Genomic DNA, 26,157 nt, shown 5'->3' on the forward strand with positions numbered 1-26,157 from the left:
CAAGACTGGCAGTTACAATTACTCCCAGAGGCATGATGGAACTTGTAGTTCTGCAACAGCTGGAGGGCCCCAGGTTGTCTACCCCTGAGCTAGATGGACCCTTTAGGATTTGCAGCATTTATGGCAGCAATGGAGCGACACCTCACTGTAGAAGCCTACGAGGGAGCGACACATACTGAGCAGATATTTGTCCCCTCTGGATTTTCTAGAGATTCTGTTGCTGGCGCATTCTTGTTTGCGACTGGATTGCTAGCGAGACATGGCTCAAAAAAAAAAATCCGATGGCCTATTATTTAGCTTTGCCTACTTTGTCTGACAAGGATTCTGTAGCCAGGAGACACCCTGGTACCCTGTATACAGCCTGACTTCTTGCTGATAGCACAACCATCTCTGATCTCTTGAGTGTTTATAACTGTATCAAATAAGATGGCGTCCAATAAAATACAGTATATGTAAAAATAAAAACGAATATATTTATATAATTAAAAAAAAACTATGGCCCAGATTCACAGAGATCGGGCGCACATTACGCCGCCGTAGCGCAAACCAATGTACGCCACTCCGACGCAGCGCAGAGAGGCAAGCATGAAATTCAGGAAGCCAGTGCTCCCCACGCTGCGTCGGCGTGGCGTAGGTTTCAAAGGCGCAGGCCGGAGTAGGTGGTAGTGGGCTTGACGCATGCAAACCCATGCAAATGAGGTGTGACCCCATGCAAATGATGGTCTGAGCGCCAGACAAGTACGTTTAACGAACTGTGCATGCGCCGTGACGTGGACGTATCCCCGTGCGCATGCTCACAACCACGTCGGAACAACTGCCTAAGTTACGCCGGAGCAATGCGTACGCTATGAACGTAACCTACGCCCAGCCAGACACACGTCCAACGTAAAATACGCCGGCTTGTGTTCCCTGGTGCAGACCTTTGCATGTCTGCTGCTGGGTTACACCTCCTTTATGGGGCTTAACTTTACGCCAGACGTACAACTTGCGCGCACCTCTCGTAGCCTGCGTTGGGCGCACGCAGGTTCTTGAATCGCCGTATTTCCCTCATTTACATATTTAAAATGCTAATCAATGGGAGCGGCACCATGCTCCCAGCCTAAATGTGCGCCCACTCTACGCCGGCGTAAGCAAGATACGTCGGCGGGGTGTAGCCTGGTTTTAGGCGCATCTCTGTTTGTGGGTCTTGCGCACAGATACGACGGCGCACATTTGCACTTACGTCGGCGTAACTTGCTTTACGTCGGCGCAAGTGCTTTGTGAATCCGGGCCTATATATTTAAATCCCAAGGTAGCCACCCTACCCTACAGATGAAATAATGGTTCAGATGAATTCATAAAATAAAGTCAGAATAAATAATCCACATGTGTTGGACTCACTCACAGGTATTGAAATTGGAGCTGGTGCAAATCAGCCACGTTTTAGTGCATAAAAGTTTTTCAACGACATGTTGCCTGTATATATACACAGTCTAAGCACAGGAGAACTTGATCTGGGAAGCTGAAATTCAAGTAGGCTAGCGTGATTACACTCACCTCACAGAGACACCAGTCTGCTGTCAGTCACTCTCTCTGCAAGCTGGCGGGTGGGGGGCCGCAGGTGCCAAAGAAAGAGGTGGGTGGAGATGGAGACACTGTCTGGACTGGAGAGAGTGAAGAAGATCACACTGATCAGTCCCTATCGCATTCCGGTGGGCGCCGAAGTCTCGGAGAAGGAGGAGGTGCCGGTAGGTGGAGACACTAGGCACGGGCCTCACTCCTGGCCTCACTCTGACTCCGATAGTCTGCAATGTCACTGGTTGCTAGATGCCCGGCGGGAGCAGCACTAGCAACCAGATCTGACAATTTAGTTAGCAGGATGGCTGTGTCCCCTATTGCATTCCGGGACACTGTATTGTCCAGGAAAGAAGGTGCTCGGGACTCAGGACAGAGATAGCAATTGTGGGACAGTCCCGGACACGTTGGCACCCTAACTGTACTAATGACACTGGCTGGGAAGGGGTTAAACATTAGGGCAGTGGTTCTCAACCTTTCTAGTGTCGTGACCCCTTGATAACATTTCACAAATTGTGGGGACCCCTAACAGTAAAATAATTTTCATAGTGTGGTGTCTCGCAGCAGTGACACCTATGCTGAAATCAGGAGATAGGGTCTCCTTCAGCCCCTCCCACTTCACTTTCCTCACCAGTCAGCTGACTTATAGTCTCTGCCCCCCCAGCCATGCCTTGAACTGAATGGCTGCAAAGAGGCTGAGTGGCCGAGAAAAGGCTGGGAGAGCGGTGTGGGCTTTAGCAACAGGCCAGGATTTGGTGACCCCTGGCAAATCATCAATCGACCCCCAAGGGGGTCCCGACCCCCAGGTTGAGAACCACTGATCTAGGGTGATCAAAGGTTCAAATGTGTGACTAACCAGTGTTTATGTGTACTTTGTGTGGTGCTTTTACTAGGGGATGTGATGGAATGTATTCACCGCTTTGCAGGGAAAGAAAACCAATCACACCCCTGCTGACAGAACAGAGCTCTGCCTTGTTTACATATGCAGAGCTTCGTCCAGCCTCTCTTCCTGACGATCGGCGTGTGCCAGCGGACATACATTGGCTGCAGGGGCGTCGTTAGGGGTGGGCTAAGGAGGCTGGAGCCCCCCGAATGGGTAGCTGTAAAGCCCCGAGTCTCGGGCATGTCATAGATAATTATGAGCCCCGAGCGAGCGCCGTGTTGCCGAGTGTGTGGCCGAGAGACACAGCAGATTCAGCCTTCCGGAACCTGCAGCACCTATGATGGACATCCCACTGGTCCAATCCGGGACTGCGGGACGTGTGACGTCCATCATAGGCGCTGCAAGCTCAGAAAGGCGGGAATTACAAAGCCACCCGGCGCGCCGTGAGGTCACATCCATCCCCGCTCGGTTCAGCAGGTCTTCACTCCTTCTCGGCTCCTCCTGAGCCTGGCTGCATCTCATGACAGGGTCAGGCAGATGCGGAACGCCAGCGCCACACCTCACATCAGCATCACCAGGTCCCTGCTCTTTTCAGCGGCTCGGCTGTCCTCCACGGCTGTCCTCCTTTGTAACTACACACAGTAATGCAAGGCTTTCTCCCTGGTGTGGAGAAAGCCTCTTGAGGGGGAAGGGGGCGAGCAGGCAAGTCAGGACACTCTCTACTTTGCCGATAGAGAAAAGAGCTGTGTGTTAGTGGGCGTCCTGACCCTCCTGCTCGCCCCCTCAAGAGGCTTTCTTCACACCAGAAAGAAAGCCTTGCATTACTGTGTGGAGTTACAGACAGAAGAACAGGAAGTGAGGATTTCTCAGAAGAAATAAGGACATTTAAAAGCAAAATGGAAGGATGAGGTAAGTGAAGGAGGACTGCAGTGAGGTAAAGGAAGCTATTTAGGGGAATTTTTTTTTTTCCTTTACAACCCCTTTAAGTCTCGATCAAGGTGTCTGTGCGTCCTAAATAGATATAAATGCTGAAGAATTGAGGAGAATTGAGGCTTGGAGAAGCTATGAAAGATATTCAACATTACAGAACAAGTCCAACTGACTGTTCCCCAGGAGACCAACTATTGCTAGCAGCATTGGCCTGTCCATAAGGGGTGCCGCCCCCCTAATCCCTATGCGCCAGACCCAATCTCCATGCAGGGCGCCAGACGCATAGAGTTCCACTGTTTTTTTTTTTTTGTTAAGCACATGATTAGAGATTAGAGGCACTGCGCCCTGAGCCGACCCACTTGTAACAATAGAGAATCAACATTCGCTATTGTCTTCCTGCTTCAGGACAGGAAGTGGGTCCTGAGACCAGATTGGTCTGGAGGAGAAGCGACCGGATTGGCCGAGGGGAGAAGCCGCCTGCAACCTGGATGAGGTAAGTGCGGGCTGGCGAGCGGGCAGGTGGGTTTGTTTTCCTCCCCCCCCCCAAAAAAATGGTGCATCAGCCGCCACTGATTACTATATATACAGTACAGTACCATGACATGAAACAATGAGAACCTTCACAGACACTTGTTTTAGCGAATACATAACTGCATTCATTTTTGTTTCTCTATATCTCCCTGGAGGGCAACCTCAAAGAAGTCTAACTTCAGTTTTTCTTAATGTGTTCTGTTCTCCAGGGTAAAACCATCACCCCCAGCACCAAAGTCAAAAGTCTCTGAGTCATTTTCTACACCTATATGACACCTATATGACAATGGATGCACAAATAGGGTCAGTAGTCAGCGGATCGCCTGCTCCTACTATGTAGACTTGTTCCCTTTATCCCGAAAGAAGACATAGCAGTCGTGGTGGGAACAATTATCAACTCCAGACTTGACTATGCAAATGCCCTCTATCTCGGACTCCCCAAATACCAAATCACTCGTCTGCAAGTCGTTCAAAATACGGCCGCTCCACTAGTGACTTGGAAAAAACCCTGGGAATCAATCTCACCTTCCACTGAGATCCCTTCAATGGTTGCAAGTAAAAGACAGAATCACTTTCAAGGCACTCTGTCTAACGCATAAGTGTGTTCAAGGAAACGCCCCCCAATATCTATGCGAAAAACTAAAAGCTCACAATCCCAATCGCGTTCTGCGATCCACCAACCAAAATCTACTCCAGATACCCAAAGCCAGATACAAGTCCAAAGGAGAACGAAGATTCGCAGTCCAAGGACCTAGACTATGGAACGCTCTACCAACCTGCATCCGATTGGAGGTGAACCACCTGGCCTTCAGAAGAAAAATCAAAACCCATCTCTTCTGAGGGCAAAAAAGTTCACTCAGGGAATGCATACCAAGCGCCCAGAGGCGATTCAGTTTGCATGTGTTGCGCTATATAAGTTTCTCACTCACTCCAGGAGACAAAGGGCCAGATTCACGTAGACTAGCGACGGCGTAACGTATCGTAGATACGTTACACCGCCGCAAGTTTTCATCGCAAGTGCCTGATTCACCAAGCACTTGCGTGAAAATTTACGCTGGCAGCCTCCGGCGTAAGCCCGCGTAATTCAAAGGGGCGTGTGCCATTTAAATTAGGCGCGCTCCCGCGCCGGACCTACTGCGCATGCTCTGTTTCGAAATTTCCGTCGTGCTTTGCGTGAAGTGACGTAATTTTTTCGAACGGCGACGACGTGCGACGTGCGTAGCTTACTTTCGTATTCCCGGACGTTTTACGCAAGAAGAAAAAAATTTAAAATTTAGACGCGGGAACGACGGCCATACTTTAAACAGCACATACGTGTTCTGTCTAAAGTTAGGGCACCTAAAACGACGACTAACTTTGCGACGGGAAACTAGACTAGCAGCGACGTAGAGAACGCGAAAAACCGTCGTGTATCGCCGTAACTACTAATTTGCATACCCGACGCTGGTTTACGATGCAAACTCCCCCCAGCGGCGGCCGCGGTACTGCATCCTAAGATCCGACAGTGTAAAACAATTACACATGTCGGATCTTAGGGATATCTATGCGTAACTGATTCTATGAATCCCGTACACACCATAGAATCCATCCGCAGATAAATCCCAGCAAATGGGTTTCAGCGGATAGATCCTATGGTGTGTACACGCCAGCGGATCTGTTTCCGCGGATATATCTCCCCTGGGATGGATTCCAGCAGATCGAATATTCGCTGACATGCACAACATATCCATCTGCTGGAGTCCATCCCAACGGATGGATCCGCTGGTCTGTATAGACTCACCGGATCCATCCGTCCGAAGGGATCCCCCGCATGCGTCGTAATGATTCGACGCATGCGTGGAATTCCTTATATGACAGCGTCGCGCACGTCGTCGCGTCATAATTGCGGCGACGGCGCGACACGTCATCGCCAGAGGATTTCGGCGCAGAATTCAATGCGATGGTGTGTACACTCCATCGCATGAAAATCCGCCGAAATCCTCGAGAGGATTTATCCGCGGAAACGGTCCGCTGGACCGTATTCGCGGATAAATTCTATCGTGTGTATGGGGCCTGAGAGATACGACGGAGTATCTGAGATACTCCGTCGTATCTCGGCTGTGAATCTGGCCCAAAGTACATGTAGTATTTTATCCCATCATCCCTCTGTACATGCAACAGGGCGCCCCTTCGCCCCCCACGGTCATCCGACCACGCAGCTGGCAAGCAGATGTCGTCTTTGACAGAGGGCACTTTTCTCATTCCCAGGGACAAGCGTCTCACGAGGAATGCAAGGGGAACGGAAGCTTGGCAGATAAAATGTTCCATGCAAGCAAACAAGTGCTTTGAGATAGAAAAAAGTGCTTTGTGTCAAACCAATTATTTTCTTGCTAGCTGCGTGTTCAGACAAAACGCGTTAGTGGGAGTTTAGAGGCGACATCATCACGTCTGCAGAGGTGCTCGATGTTCGTTTTCTGATATGCTTGTTGCTTCTCTCATTATGTGAATATTTTACTTTTTTTTTAAATAAACATGGTTTTAAATACTACATGATGAGCGATCCCCCCCCCCCCCACCCCCATCTTTTATGAATGACCACCTGGGCTGCTTTGTGAAATAAGCTGGCGTTCTTAAAGGGGTTGCAAAGTCAGAAGGTTTTTTTTATCTTAAAGGGGTTGTAAAGGTAAAAGTTTTTTCACCTTAATGCATTCTACTCATTAAGGTGAAAAAACATTTGTGGATTAGTGGCCCCCAGAAGCCCCCCATTTACTTACCTGACCCTCAAAAGTTCTGCGCTGTGAACGCGCTTGTTTTTCGGCTAGGCTTCTCGGTGAATTCGTTGGTTGATTAAAAGCAGCCATTGGCTTGTGCTGCTGTCAATCACATCCAATGACGCGGCGCGCGGGGGGCGGGGCCGAGTGATACAGTGAGCGGCTATGGCCGCCGGCTGTATCACAGGAGCGCGCCCGCAAGAACTCATCACCATGCATAAAGGTGATGAGTTCTTGCAAGGGAGAGCCGAGACAGCCACAGAGGGACCCCAGAAGACCGGGTTCGGGGCCACTCTGTGCAAAACGAGCTGCACAGTTGAGGTAAGTATAACATGTTTGTTATTTAAAAAAAAAATTACCTTTACATACCCTCTAATGCATTTCTATGCATTAAGATAAAAAGCCTTCTGTGTGCAACAACCCCCCTAAGCCCTACCTGAGGTCCCTCTCTGTCCAGTAATGTCCACGAGTGTCTCAGTTGTCCAGGATTCTCCCTTCTGATTGGCTGAGACACAACAGCGGCACCATTGGCTCCCGCTGCAGTCAATCAAAGTCAGCTAGCCAATCAGGGGAGAGAGTAGTGTGACTGGGTCGGGGTTCCGTGTCGAAATGGACACAAGTAGCTTTGACTCAGCTGAGGTGCCCCCATAGAAAACTGCTTGCTGTGGGGGCACTGAACAGGAAGGAGGGGCCAGGACCCCAGAAGAGGGACCCGAGAAGAGAAGGATCTGAGCTGCTCTGTGCAAATCCACTGCAACAGAGCAGGTAAGTATAACATGTTTGTTATTTTTATAGGAAAAAAAACAAGGTTTGCTGAACTGGGGGCCCACGGCTGATTGATGCAGAACATCCTTCCATGTAGGTTTTTCCTTCCCTAAACGTTTTTAGGCCTCCTGGGGTCTATGATCTCTGGTAAAAGGCTAATTTATTTATTATCCCTCTGGTGACTTTCACTGCGGTGAAGATTGGAAGCACGGAAAAAGCTCATGTTCCTTCCTTTATCTGGAGCACAATTAGAGCACTGTAATACTTATCAGCACTTCCCTGGGACTATTCAACATATTAACCTTTTTCTCATAATGGTTAGGGACTATATACAGTGGGTATAGAAAAGAAGAATCACCTCCTTTAAAATAATCAGATTTTGTTGCTTTGCAGCCCAAATAGAAAAACAGATATTTTTCGTTTTATCCAGCTGTATTCACTCAGTGCAACTCATAACATCCAAGTGAAAGATATAACACCAACATGTCATAAAATAAATAAATAATCAAAATCAGAATCACTGAATTGGAAAAAGGATCACCCCCGTATGCCGTATTTTGTTGGACCACATTTTACAGCCTTTAGTCTGTTGGGATTTGTCTCTACTAACTTTGCACATCTAGGGCCGGATTCAGAAAGAATTTACGTTGGCGTATCTATTGATACGCCGTGTAAATTCTAAGCTGCGCCGGCGTATCTTCTTTCTGTATTCAGAAAGCAAGATACGCCGAAATTTGGCTAAGATCCGACTGACGTAAGTCTCTTACGCCATTGTATATTAGTTGCATATTTACGCTGGCCGCTAGGTGGCGCTTCCGTAGATTTACACATAGAATATGTAAATTAGGTAGATACGCCGATTCAGAAACGTACATGCGCCCGGCGCATTTTTTTACGTCGTTTACGTAAGCCTTTTTCCGGCATAAAGTTACCCCTGCTATATGAGGCATATCCTATGTTAAGTATGGACGTCAGGCCAGCGTCGAATTTTCCATCGATTACGTCGTTTGCCTAAGTCGTTCACGAATAGGGCTCTACGTAAGTTACGTTCACGTCGAAAGCATTGACTATTTGCGGCGTAATTTGGAGCATGCACACTGGGATACGTTCACGGACTGCGCATGCGCCGTTAGTCATAAACGTAATTTACGTGGGGTCAGCCTTTATTACCATACAACACGCCCACTGCATGGATAATTTGTATTCCGCGGGCTTACGCCGGACCACATACGCTACGCCGCCTTAACTTAGGGCGCAGGTTCTTTCTGAATACAGAAGCTGCCTCACTAAGTTACGGCGGCGTAGCGTATCTGACATATGCTACGCCCGCACAAATTTACGCCGGGCTTCCTGAATCCGGCCCCTAGTCTTTGCAATATTTTCCCACTCTTCTTCGCAGAACTGCTCAAGATCAGTTAAAATTGATGGTGATTGTGGACTGCAGTCTTCATGTCATTCCACAGATTTTCAATGGGGTTTAAGTCTGGGCTCTGACTAGGCCATGCAAGGACATTCACCCTTTTCTCCTTCAACCACTCTGTGGTAATTTTTGCTGTGTGCTTTGGGTCATTGTCATGTTGGAAGGTAAACCTTCTTCCCATTGACAACTTTTTGACAGAGGGCAGCAGATTTTCCTCAAGAATTTGATGGTATTTTGCCCCATCCATGTTTCCTTCTATCCTGACAAGTGCTCCAGTCCCTGCTGCAAATAAACACCCCATAACAGGATATTACCCCCCTCCATAACAGGATATTGCCCCCACCCCCATAACAGGATATTACCACCCCCATAACAGGATATTACCCCCTCCATGCTTTATTGTAGGAATGATGTTATTTGGATGGATTTCCGCCAGACATATCGTTTGGTGTTGAGGCCAAATAATAACATTTTAGTCTGACCTGACCATAACACCCTTTTCGATGTGGCCTCAGAATCTTCAAGGTGTGTTTTAGGTGGTCAGATGAGACTAAAAGGTTCTTGTACGACTTTGGGGGCGACTCGGGGCAACTTGCATTAACTTCTATACAGAAGTCATTTTGCAAGTCGCCTCTGAAGTTGTCTTCAGGTCGCCTTGCCGAGTTGCCCCCAAAGTCGTGCCGCCTGTGTGTGAACCGGGTCTAAATATTAGTTCACTTGTATAAACATACAATTATTATACAAAGTAAAATACAACATGATTAGCAGTACAATTTTATAGATCATTCATCCATTAACCGCTTAACGACCGCCGCATGTATATGTACATCCACAGAATGGCACGTACAGGCAGATGGGCGTACATGTACGTCCCCGCCTTTCTGCGGGTCGGGGGTCTGATCGGGACCCCTCCGGTACATGCGGCGGTTGGAAACCCGCGGGGAGCGATCGGGGACGAGGGCGCGGCTATTCGTTTCTAGCCGCCCCCTCGCGATCGCTCCCCCCAGCTGAAGAACGGGGAGAGGCGTATGTAAACACAGCTTCCCCGTGCTTCACTGTGGCGGCTGCATCGATCGAGTGATCCCTTTTATAGGGAGACACGATCGATGACGTCAGACCTACAGCCACACCCCCCTACAGTTGTAAACACACACTAGGTGAAGCTTAACACCCTGTGGTTAACTCCCAAACTGCTACTGTCATTTTCACAATAATGGTCCCAAAAATGTGTCAAAATTGTCCAAAGTGTCCGCCATAATGTCGCAGTAACGAAAAAAAAAAAATCGCTGATCGCCGACATTAGTCGAATTTTTTTTTTTTTTTATAAAAATGCAATAAAAATATCCCCTATTTTGTAAACGCTTTAAATTTTGCGCAAAACCAATCGATACACGCTTATTGTGATTTCTTTTACCAAAAATAGGTAGAAGAATACGTATCGGCCTAAACTGAGGAAAAAAAAAAATGTTATATATGTTTTTGGTGGATATTTATTATAGCAAAAAGTAAAAAATATTGAATTATTTTCAAAATTGTCGCTCTATTTTTGTTTATAGCGTGAAAAATATAAACCGCAGAGGTGAACAAATACCACCAAAAGAAAGCTCTATTTGTGGGGAAAAAAAGAACGTCAATTTTATTTGGGAGCCACGTCGCACGACCGCGCAATTGTCTGTTAAAGCGACGCAGTGGCGAATCGCAAAACCTGGCCTGGGCATTTAGCTGCCTAAAGGTCCGGGGCTTAAGTGGTTAATAATAAATGTAAGCAATTGCTCTTAGTGAGCCAAACTTGTCTGAGCATCAGTTCAAAGTGTACTCGACGCACGTTTCATGGCTCACGCCACTCATCAGGAGTAAAATGCTCTGAAATTAAATCAACAACATATCTATAAATATAGGATACCCTTTAAAAAAAAAGGGGGGTGTCTAACTATTGCAAAGTCTAGATGTGCGAAGTTAGTAGAGACAAATCCCAACAGACTAAAGCCTGGAATTAAAGCAAACGTTGGTCCAACAAAATACTGACATAAGGGGGTGATCCTTTTTCCAACTCAGTGATTCTGTTTTTGAATTGTTGGGGGTATATCTTTCACTTGGATGTTATGCATTGAGTAAATACCTCTGGATAAAACAAAAACTGTGTGTGTCTTCATTTCAGGCTGCAATGCAACAAAATGTGATTATTTTAAAGGGGGTCATTTTTTTCTATACCCTCCGTATAGAATATATGAATTTACTTGATTATTCCTTTATTTATTTGATGGATTTATATAATAAGCACTTACGGACCACCTGCCGTCATTATACAAAGCTACTTTGAAGTGGAATACCGTTGTTATGGTAGCAGGTAGCTACCATAACCCCAGGACCATGTTCAAGAGTGGGCGGTCCTCTTTCAGATAAAAGTGGTCTCTGCGGCGGATACATCGCAAGATCACTTTTATCGGCGGTGGGAAAGGCCCCCCCCTCCCGCCACTCTCCAGTGCCGTCCGCCGCTTACCAGAGCCATTAGTAGCGACGGAGTCGATCGGATCCTCTCCCTGCCTGTGTATGGGGACTAGTGAAAGGAAGATGGCCCCCACCCGTCTCCATACCACTGCAGGGCGCAAGCGACCTCAAAACGTCACTTCCGCCCACAGCTCACAAAGGGCCATTTTTTTATTATGACATAACATTTTTTTTTATTATTGCATTTTAGTCTAAATATGAGATCTGAGGTCTTTTTGACCCCAGATATCATATTAAAGAGGACCTGTCATACTTTTTTCTATTACAAGGCATGTTTACATGCCTTGTAATAGGAATAAAAGTGACCCAAATTTTTTTTTTTTTAAAAAACAGTTAAAAAAAAAAAAGTTAAATAAATAAGAAAAAAAATTATTTAAATTGCCCCGTCTCGACGAGCTCGCGTGCAGAAGCGTACGCATATGTGAGCAGCACCCGCATATGAAAACGGTGTTCAAACCACACATTTGAGGTATCGCCGCGATCGGTAGAGCGAGAGCAATAATTCTAGCCCTAGACCTCTTCTGTAACTCAAAACATGCAACCTGTAGAATTTTTTAAATGTCGCCTACAGAGATTTTTAAGGGTAAAAGTTTGTCTCCATTCCACAAGCGGGCGAAACTTTAAAGCGTGACATATTGGGTATCAATTTACTCAGCGTAACATTATCTGTCACAATATAAAAAAATTGCGCCAACTTTACTGTTGTATTATTTTTTGTATGTTTTTTTCCAAAAAAAGTGCACTTGTAAGACTGCTGCAAATACAGTGTGACAAAAATTATTGCAACGACAGCCATTTAATTCTCTAGGGTGTTAGAAAAAAAAACAAGTAATATTTGTGGGGGTTCTAAGTTCTTTTTTCTAGCAAAAAAATCTCAGAAAGAAGCTCGGGGCTTAAGTGGTTAATTTGATATTTATTTATTTATTTATGTGCACGTGAATTTATGTTTATATGAATTTTGATGTTTTGGGTTGGTTCAATTGATGAATTGTTACTAATTTCATCAAATTTTACACTTAGTGGGTGCTTATCTATTTTTTGTGTAGTGCAACACATTTTATTTTATCAACTGAATGTAACTTTGTCTTCTGGGGAACCCAACACATGAATAAATAAAAATCAAAGTGGGATTTTAAAGGGGTTGTAAAGGTTAATTTTTGGTTTTCTAAATAGGTTCCTTTAACCCGTTCCCTACCGAGTCATTGTAAAATGACGTCGGCGGGAACCCTCCGTCCCTCAGACTGGACGTCATATGACGTCCTTGCCTTCTTGGGCGGCTAGGGGGCGGGCGCGCGCCCCCGCCGCACCACTCGGGACCCGGTGCGCGTGCCCGGCGGCCGCGATGTCTGCTGGGCACCCGTGATTGCCCGCAATCACGGCAGGACCATGGATCTGTGTGTGTAAACACACAGATCCATGTCCTGTCAGCGGTGAGGAGACCGATGTGTGTTCGAAGGTAAAGAGGAACACATATCGGTCCCCTCCCCTTGTGAGTCCCCTCCCCCCTACAGTTAGAACACACTTTAGGGAACATATTAACCCCTTCAGCACCCCTAGTGTTAACCCCTTCCCTGCCAGTCACATTTACACAGTAATCCGTGCAGTTTTATAGCACTAATCGCTGTATAAATGTGAATGGTCCCAAAAGTGTGTCAGATATGTCCGCCGCAATGTCACGGTCACATTGCCATTACTAGCAAAAAAAAAAATGCCATAATTATATTCCCTATTTTGTAGATGCTAGAACTTTTGCGCAAACTGATCGCTTATTGCGATTTTTTTATTTTTTTTGCCAAAAATATGTAGAAGAATATGTATCAGCCTAAACTGAGGAAAAAAAATGTATATATTTTTTTAAATTATGATATTTATTAAATCAAAAAGTAAAAGATAATGGGCTGGATTCAGATACATAGGCGTATCTGTCCGCCCGGCGTAACGTATCTGAGATCTGAGATACGTTACGCCGCTCTAATTTGGGCGCGAGTTCTTTATTCAGGAAGAACTTGCGCCCTTAGTTAGAGCGGCGTAGCGTATGTGTTGTGGCGTAAGGCAGCGTAATTCAAATGGGGATGTAGGGGGCGTGTTTTATTTAAATTTCCCTTGACCCCGCGTTTTTGACGTTTTACTTGAACGGCGCATGCGCCATCTGTAAAATCTCCCAGTATGCATTGCTCTAAATGACGTCGCAAGGACGTCATTGCTTGCGAACGACTTACGCAAACTACGTAAAATTTCAAAACTTGGCGCGGGAACGACGGCCATACTTAACATTAGCTACCCCTCATATAGCAGGGGTAACTATACGCCAGAAAAAGCCGAACGCAAATGACGTAAAAAAAAAGCGCCAGGTGGTCGTTCGTTTCTGAATCGGCGTAACTCCTTATTTGCATATTCCTCGCATAAACAAACGGAAGCGCCACCTAGTGGCCAGCGTGAGATTGCAGCCTAAGATCCGATGGTGTAAGTCACTTACACCTGTCGGATCTTAGGAGATCTATGCGGAACCTGTTTCTATGAATCAGGCGCATAGATACGACGGCCGGACTCAGAGATACGACGGCGTATCTTCTTTCTGAATCCGGCCCATTGTGTTTTTTTCAAAATTGTCGTTCTTCTTTTGTTTAAAAAATAAAAACCGCAGAGGTGATCAAAAAGCACCAAAAAAAAGCTCTATTTGTGGGGAAAAAAGGGCGTCAATATTGTTTGGGAGCCACGTCGCACGACCGCGCAATTGTCATTCAAAATGCGACAGTGCTGAAAACTAAAAATTGGTCTGGGCAGGAAGGGGGTGAAAATGCCCGGTATGGAAGTGGTTAAGCTAGTGCATTGTTGGTTCACTTACCTTTTCCTTTGATTTCCCTTCTAAATGTTTTTTTCTTTGTCTGAATTTCTCACTTCCTGGCATGCTGACTAACCCCCAGCCAGAACGGCTCGGATGATGGGAGCAAGCTAACTGAGGAGGAACAGGAAGTGAGAAATTCAGACAAAAGAAAATAAACATTTAGAAGGGAAATGGAAGGAAAAGGTAAGTGAACCAACAATGCACTAGCTTAAAGGAACCTATTTAGAAAATAAAAAACGAACCTTTACAACCCCTTTAATTCTCAAACTGTAATTTCATATCTTCAGGGGACTCAGTCTCTGGGATCTTTGCACCTGTGTTCCCAACTCCGCCCACCTGCCAGGACCATTACAAGCAGTTGCACAATCACAGCTTATTTTTCATGGCAGGAGATGCAGGAGCAGTGACACTTCATCCCAGAGTAAGGAACTCATTGCTGGGGTCTTTGGACTGACCCTTAGGGCCTTGTTCACACTGCAGCAAATTGTCATGCCATTTGACACATGAAATAGCATGACAAGTCGCACCCTATTGTCAGCAACGCCACTGGTTCAAATCGGTGCGACGCCAACTTTGCGGTGCCGCATTGATTTGAAGAAGTAGTTGCACTACTTTTGAGAATTTTAGGTGCGACTTGCATAGACATCTGTGCATGAAGCCGCACAGATGTCTCCAAAGTCGCACTGACATGCGGCTTTGAAATGGTGCGATTTCAGATGAAGTTGCGCTATTTCAAAGCCACATTCCATGTGAACGAGGGGTTAATGCGTTTTTTCTCCAACAGCTGTTCACAGATTTAGTATAGAACTACAAAACTGCAAACTGCGCTTGATAGCAGAGCTCTACAGTGTCCTATTACAGATGGTGTAGCTGTGCTGGCATTTATGCAAATATAGCAGAAACCTGGCAAGTGGCAACTAGGGAAGGACTTTGTGCATACCCAGCACACTCCTCGACATTGCATTTCAGGGGCAAAAGTAACAGGCAACAAATGCCATGATATTTAATTGCTTGGAGTCAAGCCAATGAATGATACAATGTACGATTCCAATTATGACAATCAGGCTTTGTTCACATAAGTGGCACTCTCTACTGCCCCTCTGAAAGGCGATCCATGGTAGATCGCTTTTTAGAGGGCAGTAGAGAGCAGCAGCTACCAGGCATTTAGGAGACGATACATTCATCTTCTGAATGCCATTTTTTTCAACTGAACAGGGATTTTCTTATTGAAATACTAAGGCTTCTTTCACACTATGGATTGTATGTCCATTTTATAATATCCGTATTACACCTATTAACGGACGTTTATTAACGGATTTAATAACGGATACATACGGATAAATATTTTACCATTCTTCCTTTATTGAAAACGGATAATGTTTATCCGTATATATCCGTATACATCCATTATATCATTCCTTTCTAACGTCCGTTAATAAAAAACATTTCACCCTTTCTTGAAGTCCAGCTCCAGAAGTCGTATGGATATTCAGGGGAACCCCGCCGTCAATTTAAAACAAAAATGACGTGCGGTTCCCCCTAAATATCCATAACCAGACCCATTATCCGAGCACGTTGACCTGGCCGGCCGCAGAAAAGAGGGGGGGACAGAGTGCGGCCCCCCCCTCTCTCCTGAACTGCACCAGGCCACATGCCCTCAACATGGGGAGGATGTCCCCATGTTGATGGGGACAAGGGTCTCATCCCCACAACCCTTGCCCGGTGGTTGTGGGGGTCTGCGGGCGGGAGGTTTATCAGAATCTGGAAGACCCCTTTAACAAAGGGGACCCCCAGATCCTGACCCCCCCCCCCTGTGTGAAATGGTAATGGGGTACACTGTACCTCTACCATTTCACGAAGGAAGTAAAAAGTATTGTAAAAAAAACACACTGACACAAAAGAATAAAGTCCTTTATTAAAAAAAAAAAAGCGCTGAAAAATCCACTCGTTCCCGGCTTCCTGCGTTGTCCTGATCCTGCGACGGGTGCGGGTGATCTCCCGCGATGAGAAGATCCAGCGTCGGGTGATCTCCGCTCCGGCGATGTGAAGATCCATCCATCCGGCGCAGCAGCATCCCGGACCTCCTCTCACCGCTGGGCACAAGAAGAGGAAAGGTCTTTCCTCTTCTTGGTCTTCCCCAGTGACGTAGCAGAGGTACGTCAGAGGGGGCAGGGTCACGTGACGGGTGGCTCTGCCTCCTCTATATAAGAAATGTCACAGCTTCAGCCGCTCATTCGCTGGGCTGTGCCGGATGCTGCTGCGCCGGATGGATGGATCTTCACATCGCCGGAGCGGAGATCACCCGACGCTGGATCTTCTCATCGCGGGAGATCACTCGCACCCGTCGCAGGATCAGGACAACGCAGGAAGCCGGGAACGAGTGGATTTTTCAGCGCTGGAGTTTTTTTTTTTTTTAATAAAGGACTTTATTCTTTTGTGTCTGTGTGTTTTTTTTACAATACTTTTTACTTCCTTCGTGTAATGGTAGAGGTACAGTGTACCCCATTACCATTTCACACAGGGGGGGGGGTCAGGATCTGGGGGTCCCCTTTGTTAAAGGGGTCTTCCAGATTCTGATAAACCTCCCGCCCGCATACCCCCACAACCACCGGGCAAGGGTTGTGGGGATGAGACCCTTGTCCCCATCAACATGGGGACATCCTCCCCATGTTGAGGGCATGTGGCCTGGTGCGGTTCAGGAGAGAGGGGGGGCCGCACTCTGTCCCCCCCTCTTTTCTGCGGCCGGCCAGGTCAACGTGCTCGGATAATGGGTCTGGTTATGGATATTTAGGGGGAACCGCACGTCATTTTTGTTTTAAATTGACGGCGGGGTTCCCCTGAATATCCATACCAGACCTGAAGGGTCTGGTTATGGATATTTACCGGGAACCGCACGTCATTTTTGTTTTAAATTGACGGCGGGGTTCCCCTGAATATCCATGCTCAGTAAAATTAACGTCCGTTAACATAACGGACATTTACGGAGACATTTACTAACGTCCATGTGCCATAGACTTCAATGTTAAAATATAACGGACGTTAATATATCCGTTACTTGCAACGGACAAAAAATTTACAAAAAATAGTGCAAGACCCGTCACATATTCCGTTATAACTAACGTCCGTATGTTATAACGGACTATTACGGATCTTTACGGAACATAAAAAAATCCCATAGACTTTAATGATACTTCCGTTTTTTAACATTATCTGACGGATTTTAAAACGGATTATTAAAACGGATTTATTTTGTAGTGTGAAAAGGGCCTAAGCTGCAACCATGAGCCGAGCATTTGGTTGGAGTTGCATAAGGCCGCGGTACTGCCCATTATACGCCAAATGCCATATCATTTTTGCCATGCAGCAAAGCATCACGGCTCGGGCAATATGTGCCAGCCCCTCCAGGCACCTTTGCACAGTTTAGGTTGGTGGCTAGAGGGGAGGATCAACCACCTGTGTTTATCTTAAAGCGGAACTAAACACTCCTATCCATTTCAGCCAAGGAAGCTGCCATCTTGGCCTATGTTTGATCTGCAACTGCCATAGTGCTGCGCATGTGAATGACGCCACCTATTGGATGGTTTGAGGACACAAGCAAATGCTATCCTGTCATTCCAGGTGTTTCATCAGATCCGTGTTGCAAACCTACCAGATTGAAATTTACTGGCACGACACCCGAAATTTACTGGCACAGCCACGTTTTTACTGGCATTTCACAAAAGTTACTAAATTACATTTTTAGGTGCAAATTTCAGTATTTAGGCCACAAACAAGTATGGTAGGAAAATAGCAATGTGATTTAGGGTAGATATTAAAGTGGAGGTTCACCCTCAAAAACATTTCTGACATCACATGGAGTCGAGCCATCCTACCGACAGAATGCTGTTTTTTTTTTTTCTCAGCACATACCTCGTTATCACGATTTTCACCCCCCGGCAATCCCGCGGGACTGGAAGTTCCCAAGCACTGCCTGTAAATGACAGGCTTCCGAACGGCGCATACTGAGCGTCACAGGTAGCCGAAAAAACCCGAACGTCGGTGCGGCTCTATACGGCACCTGCGCACCGACGTTCGGGTTCTGTCGGCAACCTGTGACGCGCAGTATGCGCCGTTCGGAAGCCTGTCAATCACAGGCAGTGCTTGGGAACTTCCAGTCCCGCGGGATTGCCGGGGGGTGAAAATCGTGATAGCGAGGTATGTGCTGAGAAAAAAAAAAAAACACCGGCATTTTTGTTATTTTTGATATAAATAAGGGGAAATTTTTTAGTCACATCACCCCCTGCCTCCATTCCCCTCTGCCACCAACACCCCCTGACTTCACCCCCCCTCTGCGGTGCCACAATATCCCCCTGCCTCCAATCTCCCCAAGGCCCCCTGCCTCCAATCACCCCCTGCCTCCATCCCCCCCTGCGGTGCCACCAACAACCCCTGTCTCCATCCCCCATTCTCTGCGGTGCCACCATCCCTTTCTGCAGTGCCACCAACACCCCCTGCCTCCAATCACCCCCTGCCTCCATCCCCCCCTGCCAGGGCCAGATTAAGAACATCATGGGCCTGGTGCTGAGGATTTTGGTGGGGCCTTTTAGGCTGCATTCACACCTCCGCGACAAGTAACACCGCGTACGCGGCGTATTTTGCCGCGAATAGTGTAACTTTTTTTTTTACAAATCCTTCCTATTGCTTTGTATGGCCGAACGCCAATGCTGCCTGAAAAAAAGGGTCCGGGACTTTTTTTCATGCCGCAGGTGTACGGCGTCTATGAGATGTGAACCATCTCATAGACAGCAATGGGAATTCTCCCCTCCAGCGGCACGAGCGGCCGGCGTCGGGCGTTTTGTTGCGGAGGTGTGAATGGGGTGTAATAAATAATAAATAAATGCATGGGAATGACATGAACGCAGCTCAGCCAAGGCAAGTGACCAAAGGCACAGAACCCAGAAGGAAGACCGGGTGAAGATGGAAGTGTCCAGGCCCCGCCTGATTCATCGCAGCACTGGAGGGCTCAGTCTGAAAATTGAAGTGTACCCTAATGTGCTAATATGCTGTGCATACTTGTACATTGTGGCATAACCTACCCCAGGGCCTCTAAAAAGTAGTAATGTCAGGAAAGTTTACTACCGCTTTATTATCACAGGATCCCAGGAGCCTCTCATGGGGCCCCCTACTGACCCGGTGGACGGTGGCCATTGGGCAGTGCCTAAGTGCACAGTTGCCAACATTTAAAAAATATTTTTAGGGCCACTTTTTTATATAAGTGCTATATTTAGAGTAGCAGAAACCCCCTGATGTTCCTCTATACATCATAGTAGTAATCACAAAATTAAATGAGTACTAATAATGGGGCAGAACAAATATGAGAACTGATATTTCCTTTAGTTGAACTAACAAAAGTGTGTCCATTCTAGAGCTGGTAACATTGAGGGTATTCAGTATAATTTTAAAGAACTGTTTTTGTGGGTAAGCGACATAGGGGAGGAGTATGGACGGTATATAAGTGGGAAGTATGTGCAGGTGAGGGAGAGGAATGTGGAGGGTCTAACAGTGGGCACTATGTACAGGAGAGGAGTACAAAGGGTACGGAAAAAAGCACTATGTACAGGAGAGGAGTGTGAAGAGTATGACAATGGGCAGTATGTGCAGGAAGAGTGAGGGGGTATGACAGAGGGTAGTACGTACCAGAGAGAAGTGTGGAGGGTATGATGGGGCAGTATGTACAGGAGAGGAGTGTGGAGGGTATGACAGTGGGCAGTATCTACAGGAGAGGAATGTAGACGGTATGATAGTGGGCTCTATGTATAGGAGAGGAGTGTGGAGGGTATGACAGTGAACACTATGTATAGGAGAGGAGTGTGGAGGGTATGACAGTGGGCACTATGTATAGGAGAGGAGTGTGGAGGGTATGACAGTGAGCAGTATGTACAGGAGAGGAGTGTGGAGGGTGCGACAGTGGGCACTAAGTACAGGAGAGAAGTGTATGACAGCAGGCACTATGTACATGAGAGGAGTGTGAAGGGTATGACAGTGGGCGCTATGTATAGGAGAGGAGTGTGGAGGGTATGACAGTGGGCACTATGTACAGGAGAGGAGTGTGTAGGGTATGACAGTGGGTACTATGTATAGGAGAGAAGTGTGGAGAGTATGACAGTGGGCACTATGTACAGGAGAGGAGTGTGGAGGGTATGACAGTGAGCACTATGTACAGGAGTGGAAGGATATTTAGGGACTGAGTAGTGGTTTGGCGGGTCATACATGGATTGAAATTACGCCAATTATGCAGAGACCAGCCATAGTCAATCTATGTATGGGCTAGCAGGTTTTTCACAAGTCAATCTATTAATCAACTTGAGTACAACCAGCCTGTTTTTTTTTCTTAAAACAATCAGTGCTGCCAGCTAAAGTTAGCAACACTGATCATTGTACGCACTGGCAGAACACAATAACACTGCAGGAGTGATTCCCCCATCCACAGGTCAGCAGGTGAGAGGGTGTGTGGGGACAGGCTGGGGAGAGATACTAGTCAGCAGGTGAGAGGGTGTGTGGGGACAGGCTGGGGAGAGATACTAGTCAGCAGGTGAGAGGGTGTGTGGGGACAGGGTGTGTGGGGACAGGTGAGAGGGTGTGTGGGGATAGGTGAGAGGGTTTGTGGGGACAGGTGAGAGGGTGTGTGGGGACAGGTGAGAGGGTGTGTGGGGACAGGCTGGGGAGAGATACTAGTCAGTGGCTTGGTAGGCACTGGTAGTATCAGAGCCAGATACACACAGGTTACATACGCCACGATCGTTAGAGCAAGAGCAATAATTCTAGTACTAGACCTCCTCTGTAACTCTAAACATGTAACCTAAAAAAATTTAAAGCATCGCTTAGGATACCAAAAAAAATTGTGCTAACTTAACTAACTGTTTTTTTAATGAATGAAACATTTTTTTCCAAAAAAACATGTTTGAAAAATTGCTGCGCAAATACCATGCTAGAGCTGCACAATTAATCGTTAAAAAAATCGTGATCTCGATTCAACCCCCCTGACGATCTTCAATGCAGAGTTTGCTGATTCTTTCATATAACAAGTGGAGAGACGTTCAGCTATCAAAAGAAAATATCTGGGCAGTCTGCCAAGTTTTTAACAGGAAACATTGTAACTGACACTTCCTTCTTAGATCAAAGGGATGCACTTCTGTGTGTAAAGAAAAAATCTGGGCAGTCTGCGAAGTTTGTAAACAAAATGAAACATTGTAACTAACTAACATTGTAACTAAATTTAACCACTTAAAGTCCAACACTTGTTTCTTAAGTTAAAAAGCAATATTTGCTAGAAAATTACTTGGAACCGCCAAACATTATATATATTTTAGCAGAGACTCTAGGGAATACAATGGCTATTGCTGCAATATGTTATGTCACACTGCATTTTCCCACTTCAATGAATAATAAAAAACCATAAAAACAAAACAGTGAAGTTAGCCCATTTTTTTTTTGTTTGTTTTAATGTGAAAGATGATGTTACGCCGCAACAATCGTGAGAGAATCGTGATCTATCTTCTAAGCAAAAAAATTGCAATTCTCATTTTAGCCAGAATCGTGCAGCTCTACACCGTGCAACATAAAAAGTGCAAAGACCACCATAGAGTAATTTTCTAGCAAAAAACAAATGATGATTTTTACATGTAGTAGAGAAGTGTCAGAATTGGCCTGGGTGGCAAGGGGTTAATTACCATGAGTAATATACAAATAATTATTATAAGCACTGTGATCCTATCAGTCTGCTGCAGTGTGTCAGCTTGTATTTATATTGACCGCTCTGAATGTAGCTTCTGACAGGCTGTGCAAGCAGGCCCGTATCTCCGGAACCATAAATGATAGCCGTCCCATATTTTAACCAGTTGTGGGGTAGCTCTTCCCATGCCTACCCCCAAATGTGGGGTTTCTGTGACCTCTGGTCATCGAGCTACAACCCCCCAAATTCGATCTTAAAAAAAAAATTCTTAAAAAAAAAAAAAAAAAAAAGTTTTTTTTTTTTTTTTTTTTGGGCAAATGGGCCTATCTTGAGAAAGGGGCCTGGAGCTGCAGCTCCATCAGCCCCATTGTTAATCCGGCCCTGCCCCCTGCGGTGCCACCAACAACCCCTGTCTCCATCCCCCATTCTCTGCGGTGCCACCATCCCTTTCTGCAGTGCCACCAACACCCCCTGCCTCCAATCACCCCCTGCCACTAACACCCCCTGCCTCCAATCTCCATGCACAGTTCCAAGCCGAACCAATCTCGGGTATTTTTACTGGCACATTCCCGCAACCACAGACATTTACGAACGGGGGGAAAAAGTGCCCGTTTTTACGAACTGTCCGTAAAAATACGGACGGTTGGGAACACTGCATCAGATTAGGCGACCCGTCAGAATGTGTAACGGAAGTGATGTTCTGGCACCGCCATCTTGCTACACCCCACACTCCTCCACAGTGAGAAGGGGGTAAGCAGACATCTTGTTACACCCACAGGAGTTTTGCATTTTACACAATAAAGTCAATTTATATAGTCAAATACATTACTAAGAACTTTGTCTAAATGTTTTGATGTTGAATTTTAAAAGCAGCAAACTTTTGTCAGATTAGCAAACCTATGAGATCAGTAGGCTTGCCACTGCTTTTAAAATTCAATATCTAAGCAGTCAGATGGAATTCTAAGTACTGTATTTCACTATATAAATTCACTTTACTGTTAAAAATAAGTGTAAAATCCAAAACTCTGGTGGGTGTAACAAGATGTCCCCTTCCCCCCTCAGTGTATTCTTACTATGGAGGAGTGCGGGGTGTAGCAAGATGGTGGCGCCGGAATGTCACTTCCGTTACACATTCTGCCGGGTCGCCAAATCTGATGGAACACAGGAATGTAACTGTTTTCTGAAATCGTTAAATCGATGGGTTTAGTTCCGCTTTATGATTTACTGCTTCTCAGGGGCTCTGGGCTTCAACAACTTGCCAGTCTCCAGCAAGAAGAAACAGGAGCAATGCTGGAGGCAATTTACAGCACACCCTAATTTTGATAGCAATAATTATTAATGTGGAATGTATGTTCCGTGCTAATGAACATTATTTTTTATCTAGTTGTTGTGGGTGAAGTTCACACCACATGCAGTCCAGTGACTTTTTTTTTCTGCATCAACAACACATGGATTGTGGGTTATATGGTTTCCAATGGCATTGTTCACAGCAGTGCGGTCAGTTCCAGGGCTCTCCAGTTCCAGAAAAAAATTGAGAATCGAATTGAGAAGCGGGGGGTGCCGCGAATTGAGAAGCGGGGGGTGCCACGAGTTGAGAAGCGGGGGATGCCACGAAAATTGAGAAGCAGGGGGGTGCCGCCGCCGCAAATTGAGGTCGGGGGGCTTTGGGTGCTGACGAACAAAAATAAAAAAAGGGGGGAGTTGCCCTGGGGACCTCTGGGCCCCTTAATAAAAATAAATATATATAAAAAAAATATATAAAAAAAGGGGGGTAGCCATCCGGGGCCTCGGGGGACCTCCGGGCCCTTTAATAATAAAAAAAAAAGTTTATATAAAAAAAATAATGTTTTTCTAAAAAAAAAAAATAATGTATATAAAAAAAGGGGGGGGGGGGTTGCCTTCCAGAGCCCTGGGGACCTCTGGGCCCCATACAGGTGTACTTCCTGTACCCCTCTGATGGTGGCCCTGGTGGTTGTTATCCTTCCACACCATACAAAACGAAAAAAAAAAAATATAAAAGAGTGTAACTATGAAAGAATTATAATATCGCTGTTATTTAGCTTTAGTTACTTGAGAGTCCGCTACCTGACTACACTCTGAGAACTCTATCATATCAGATGCATGGTGTCAGGCAGCAGACAGCGAGGAGCGGTCAGACCCCAGCAAACCTTTCTCCCTTGACCCTAATAACCAAGAATCCAGCTCAGGCAAAGCAGGTAAAGCACAATAGGAGAGTGTTATATAAATCCTTCATGGGTAAGCCTGCACAGGTATATTCAACCTGAATATTCAGATCCTTGCCCAGTTGTGAGTGATTCTCTTTAAAGTCAATCTTCTATGCAAACTGTGTTTTCACCTCTTATCCGGTACTTACCGTTCCCATGGGGTATACTGGAACATAGGCCGTGCAGGGTTGAAGGTGCATTGGATACCCGGCAGGTTGTTGCACATACCCTCCTACTGGCATGGTCCCCGTGGGAGTGTGCGTCTGGACCACATACCCCTGGGGGGTTGGTGGTTGGCCTGTGAAAGGCGTTTCCTGTAGGTATCCTTGGGCGTCCTGACGGGGAAGGGTGGCGCTGGATGGCTGGGGTGGTGGATCATTATAACCTGGAATAACCCCATTGCAAGGGCCTTCCCCTCCGGGTTGATTATAAGGTGGGGGAGAGCTGTGGGGTCCGGAGTCTGGAGGGCCTGAGGAAAACAAGGAGAAAGAGGGAGAGTGAGACAAGGGGAAATAAAAAGAGGGGGAAAGGGAGAGGGGAAAACAAAGGGAAAGAAAGGGAAGGAAAGAAAATAAGAAGCAAAAAATAGAGAGATAAGACAGAAAAAAAGACGAATTCAAGTTTTACGAAACCCACAAAAGTACGATCAGTGTGTATAGGTAGCAAAGCATGCTTGTTATACTAACTGTAGAGGGGTTAATCCTCTGTATTGGGTAAATAGGTTGTTTGATCCTGGCTTCTCTGAGCCTCCCCTTCTTCTACACTCCCCAATCTATCTCCTAATACAGGGATCTCCAAACCACGGCCCTTCAGCTGTTGCAGAACTACACATCCCATGAGGCATTGTAAAAATCTGACATCCTATGCATGATGGGAATTGTAGTTCCTGAACAACTCGAGGACCATAGTTTGGAGACCCCTGTCTTATTAGAACAGAGGCTAGGGGACAAGCTGCACATGCTCAGTTTGGTGTGTATTGCTAGAGAGTAGGGTTGTCCCGATACCACTTTTTTAGGACTGAGTACAAGTACCGATACTTTTTTTTATGTACTCGCCGATACCGAATACCGATACTTTTTTTTTTAAATGTGTCCCCAAATGCAGCCATGTCCCCCACATATGCAGCCATGTCCCCAAACATATTGCAGCCATGTCCCCAAACATATTGCAGCCATGTCCCCAAACATAAGCAGCCATGTCCCCTATATACGCAGCCATGTCCCCAAACATATTGCAGCCATGTCCCCCATATACGCAGCCATGTCCCCAAACATGTTGCAGCCATGTCCCCCACATATCCAGCCATGTCCCCAAACATATTGGAGCCATGTCCCCCGTACCTAAATGATGCCGCCGCCGCGTTAATCACAGCGCGGGGAACATTACAGTCAGCTTTCGATTGAATAAGCTGTTTTCCCTGCCGCGCTGTGTATAGAGACACTCCCCCTTGCTCGCGATTGGACAGATCCATCCAATCCCGAGCAAGGGGGAGTGTCTATGCGCGGCGAGGAAAACAGCTATTCAAACGAAAGCTGACTGTAATGTTCCCCGCGCGGTGATTAACGCGGCAGCGGCTTTGCGATATATGACGGCGTCGGCGGGAGCAAGTATTCTATTTAGGCTTTGGGTGTATTTGCGGGAGCACAAGTACTCCCGCAAATACTCGGTATCGGTCCTGATACCGATACTGGTATCGGTATCAGGACAACCCTACTAGAGAGTTTTGTTTTTCATGGGGAAGAGGGGGTGCATGTGATCAGCACAGGGCCAATCAGCACTGTCCAGACAGAGGGTCAGGGGTCCTGCAGCCTTATAAGACAGTCAGGACAGAATGAAAACTCCTCCTCTAAGCTTTAATCAAATACTGATATAAGTCATAAGACTGCTATATACTGCTGATGAGAAAAGGCATTTAGCAGTTTTATATTTACAAAAACTATTAAATTTGCATTTTCTGTGTACTGTGGGAGACCAGATATAATGAATGCAGGATCCTGGGTTTAGTAACACTTTAAGACACAGAGGAGTCAGACAG

At 46.3% G+C, this 26,157-nt stretch overlaps 1 protein-coding gene across 1 annotated transcript in view; it reads right to left on the reverse strand.

Moving 5' to 3' along the window:
* Positions 1-26,157, reverse strand: part of PRRT1 (proline rich transmembrane protein 1) — a 43,997-nt gene that overhangs the window by 15,129 nt on the left and 2,711 nt on the right. The window contains exon 2 of the mRNA XM_040323062.1: positions 24,272-24,591. Within this exon, the coding sequence (XP_040178996.1) occupies positions 24,272-24,591 (320 nt within the window). The remainder of the gene's footprint in view (positions 1-24,271; positions 24,592-26,157) is intronic.

This window comes from Rana temporaria, chromosome 9 (genome assembly GCF_905171775.1).
Source record: "Rana temporaria chromosome 9, aRanTem1.1, whole genome shotgun sequence".
NCBI classification, from domain to species: domain Eukaryota; kingdom Metazoa; phylum Chordata; class Amphibia; order Anura; family Ranidae; genus Rana; species Rana temporaria.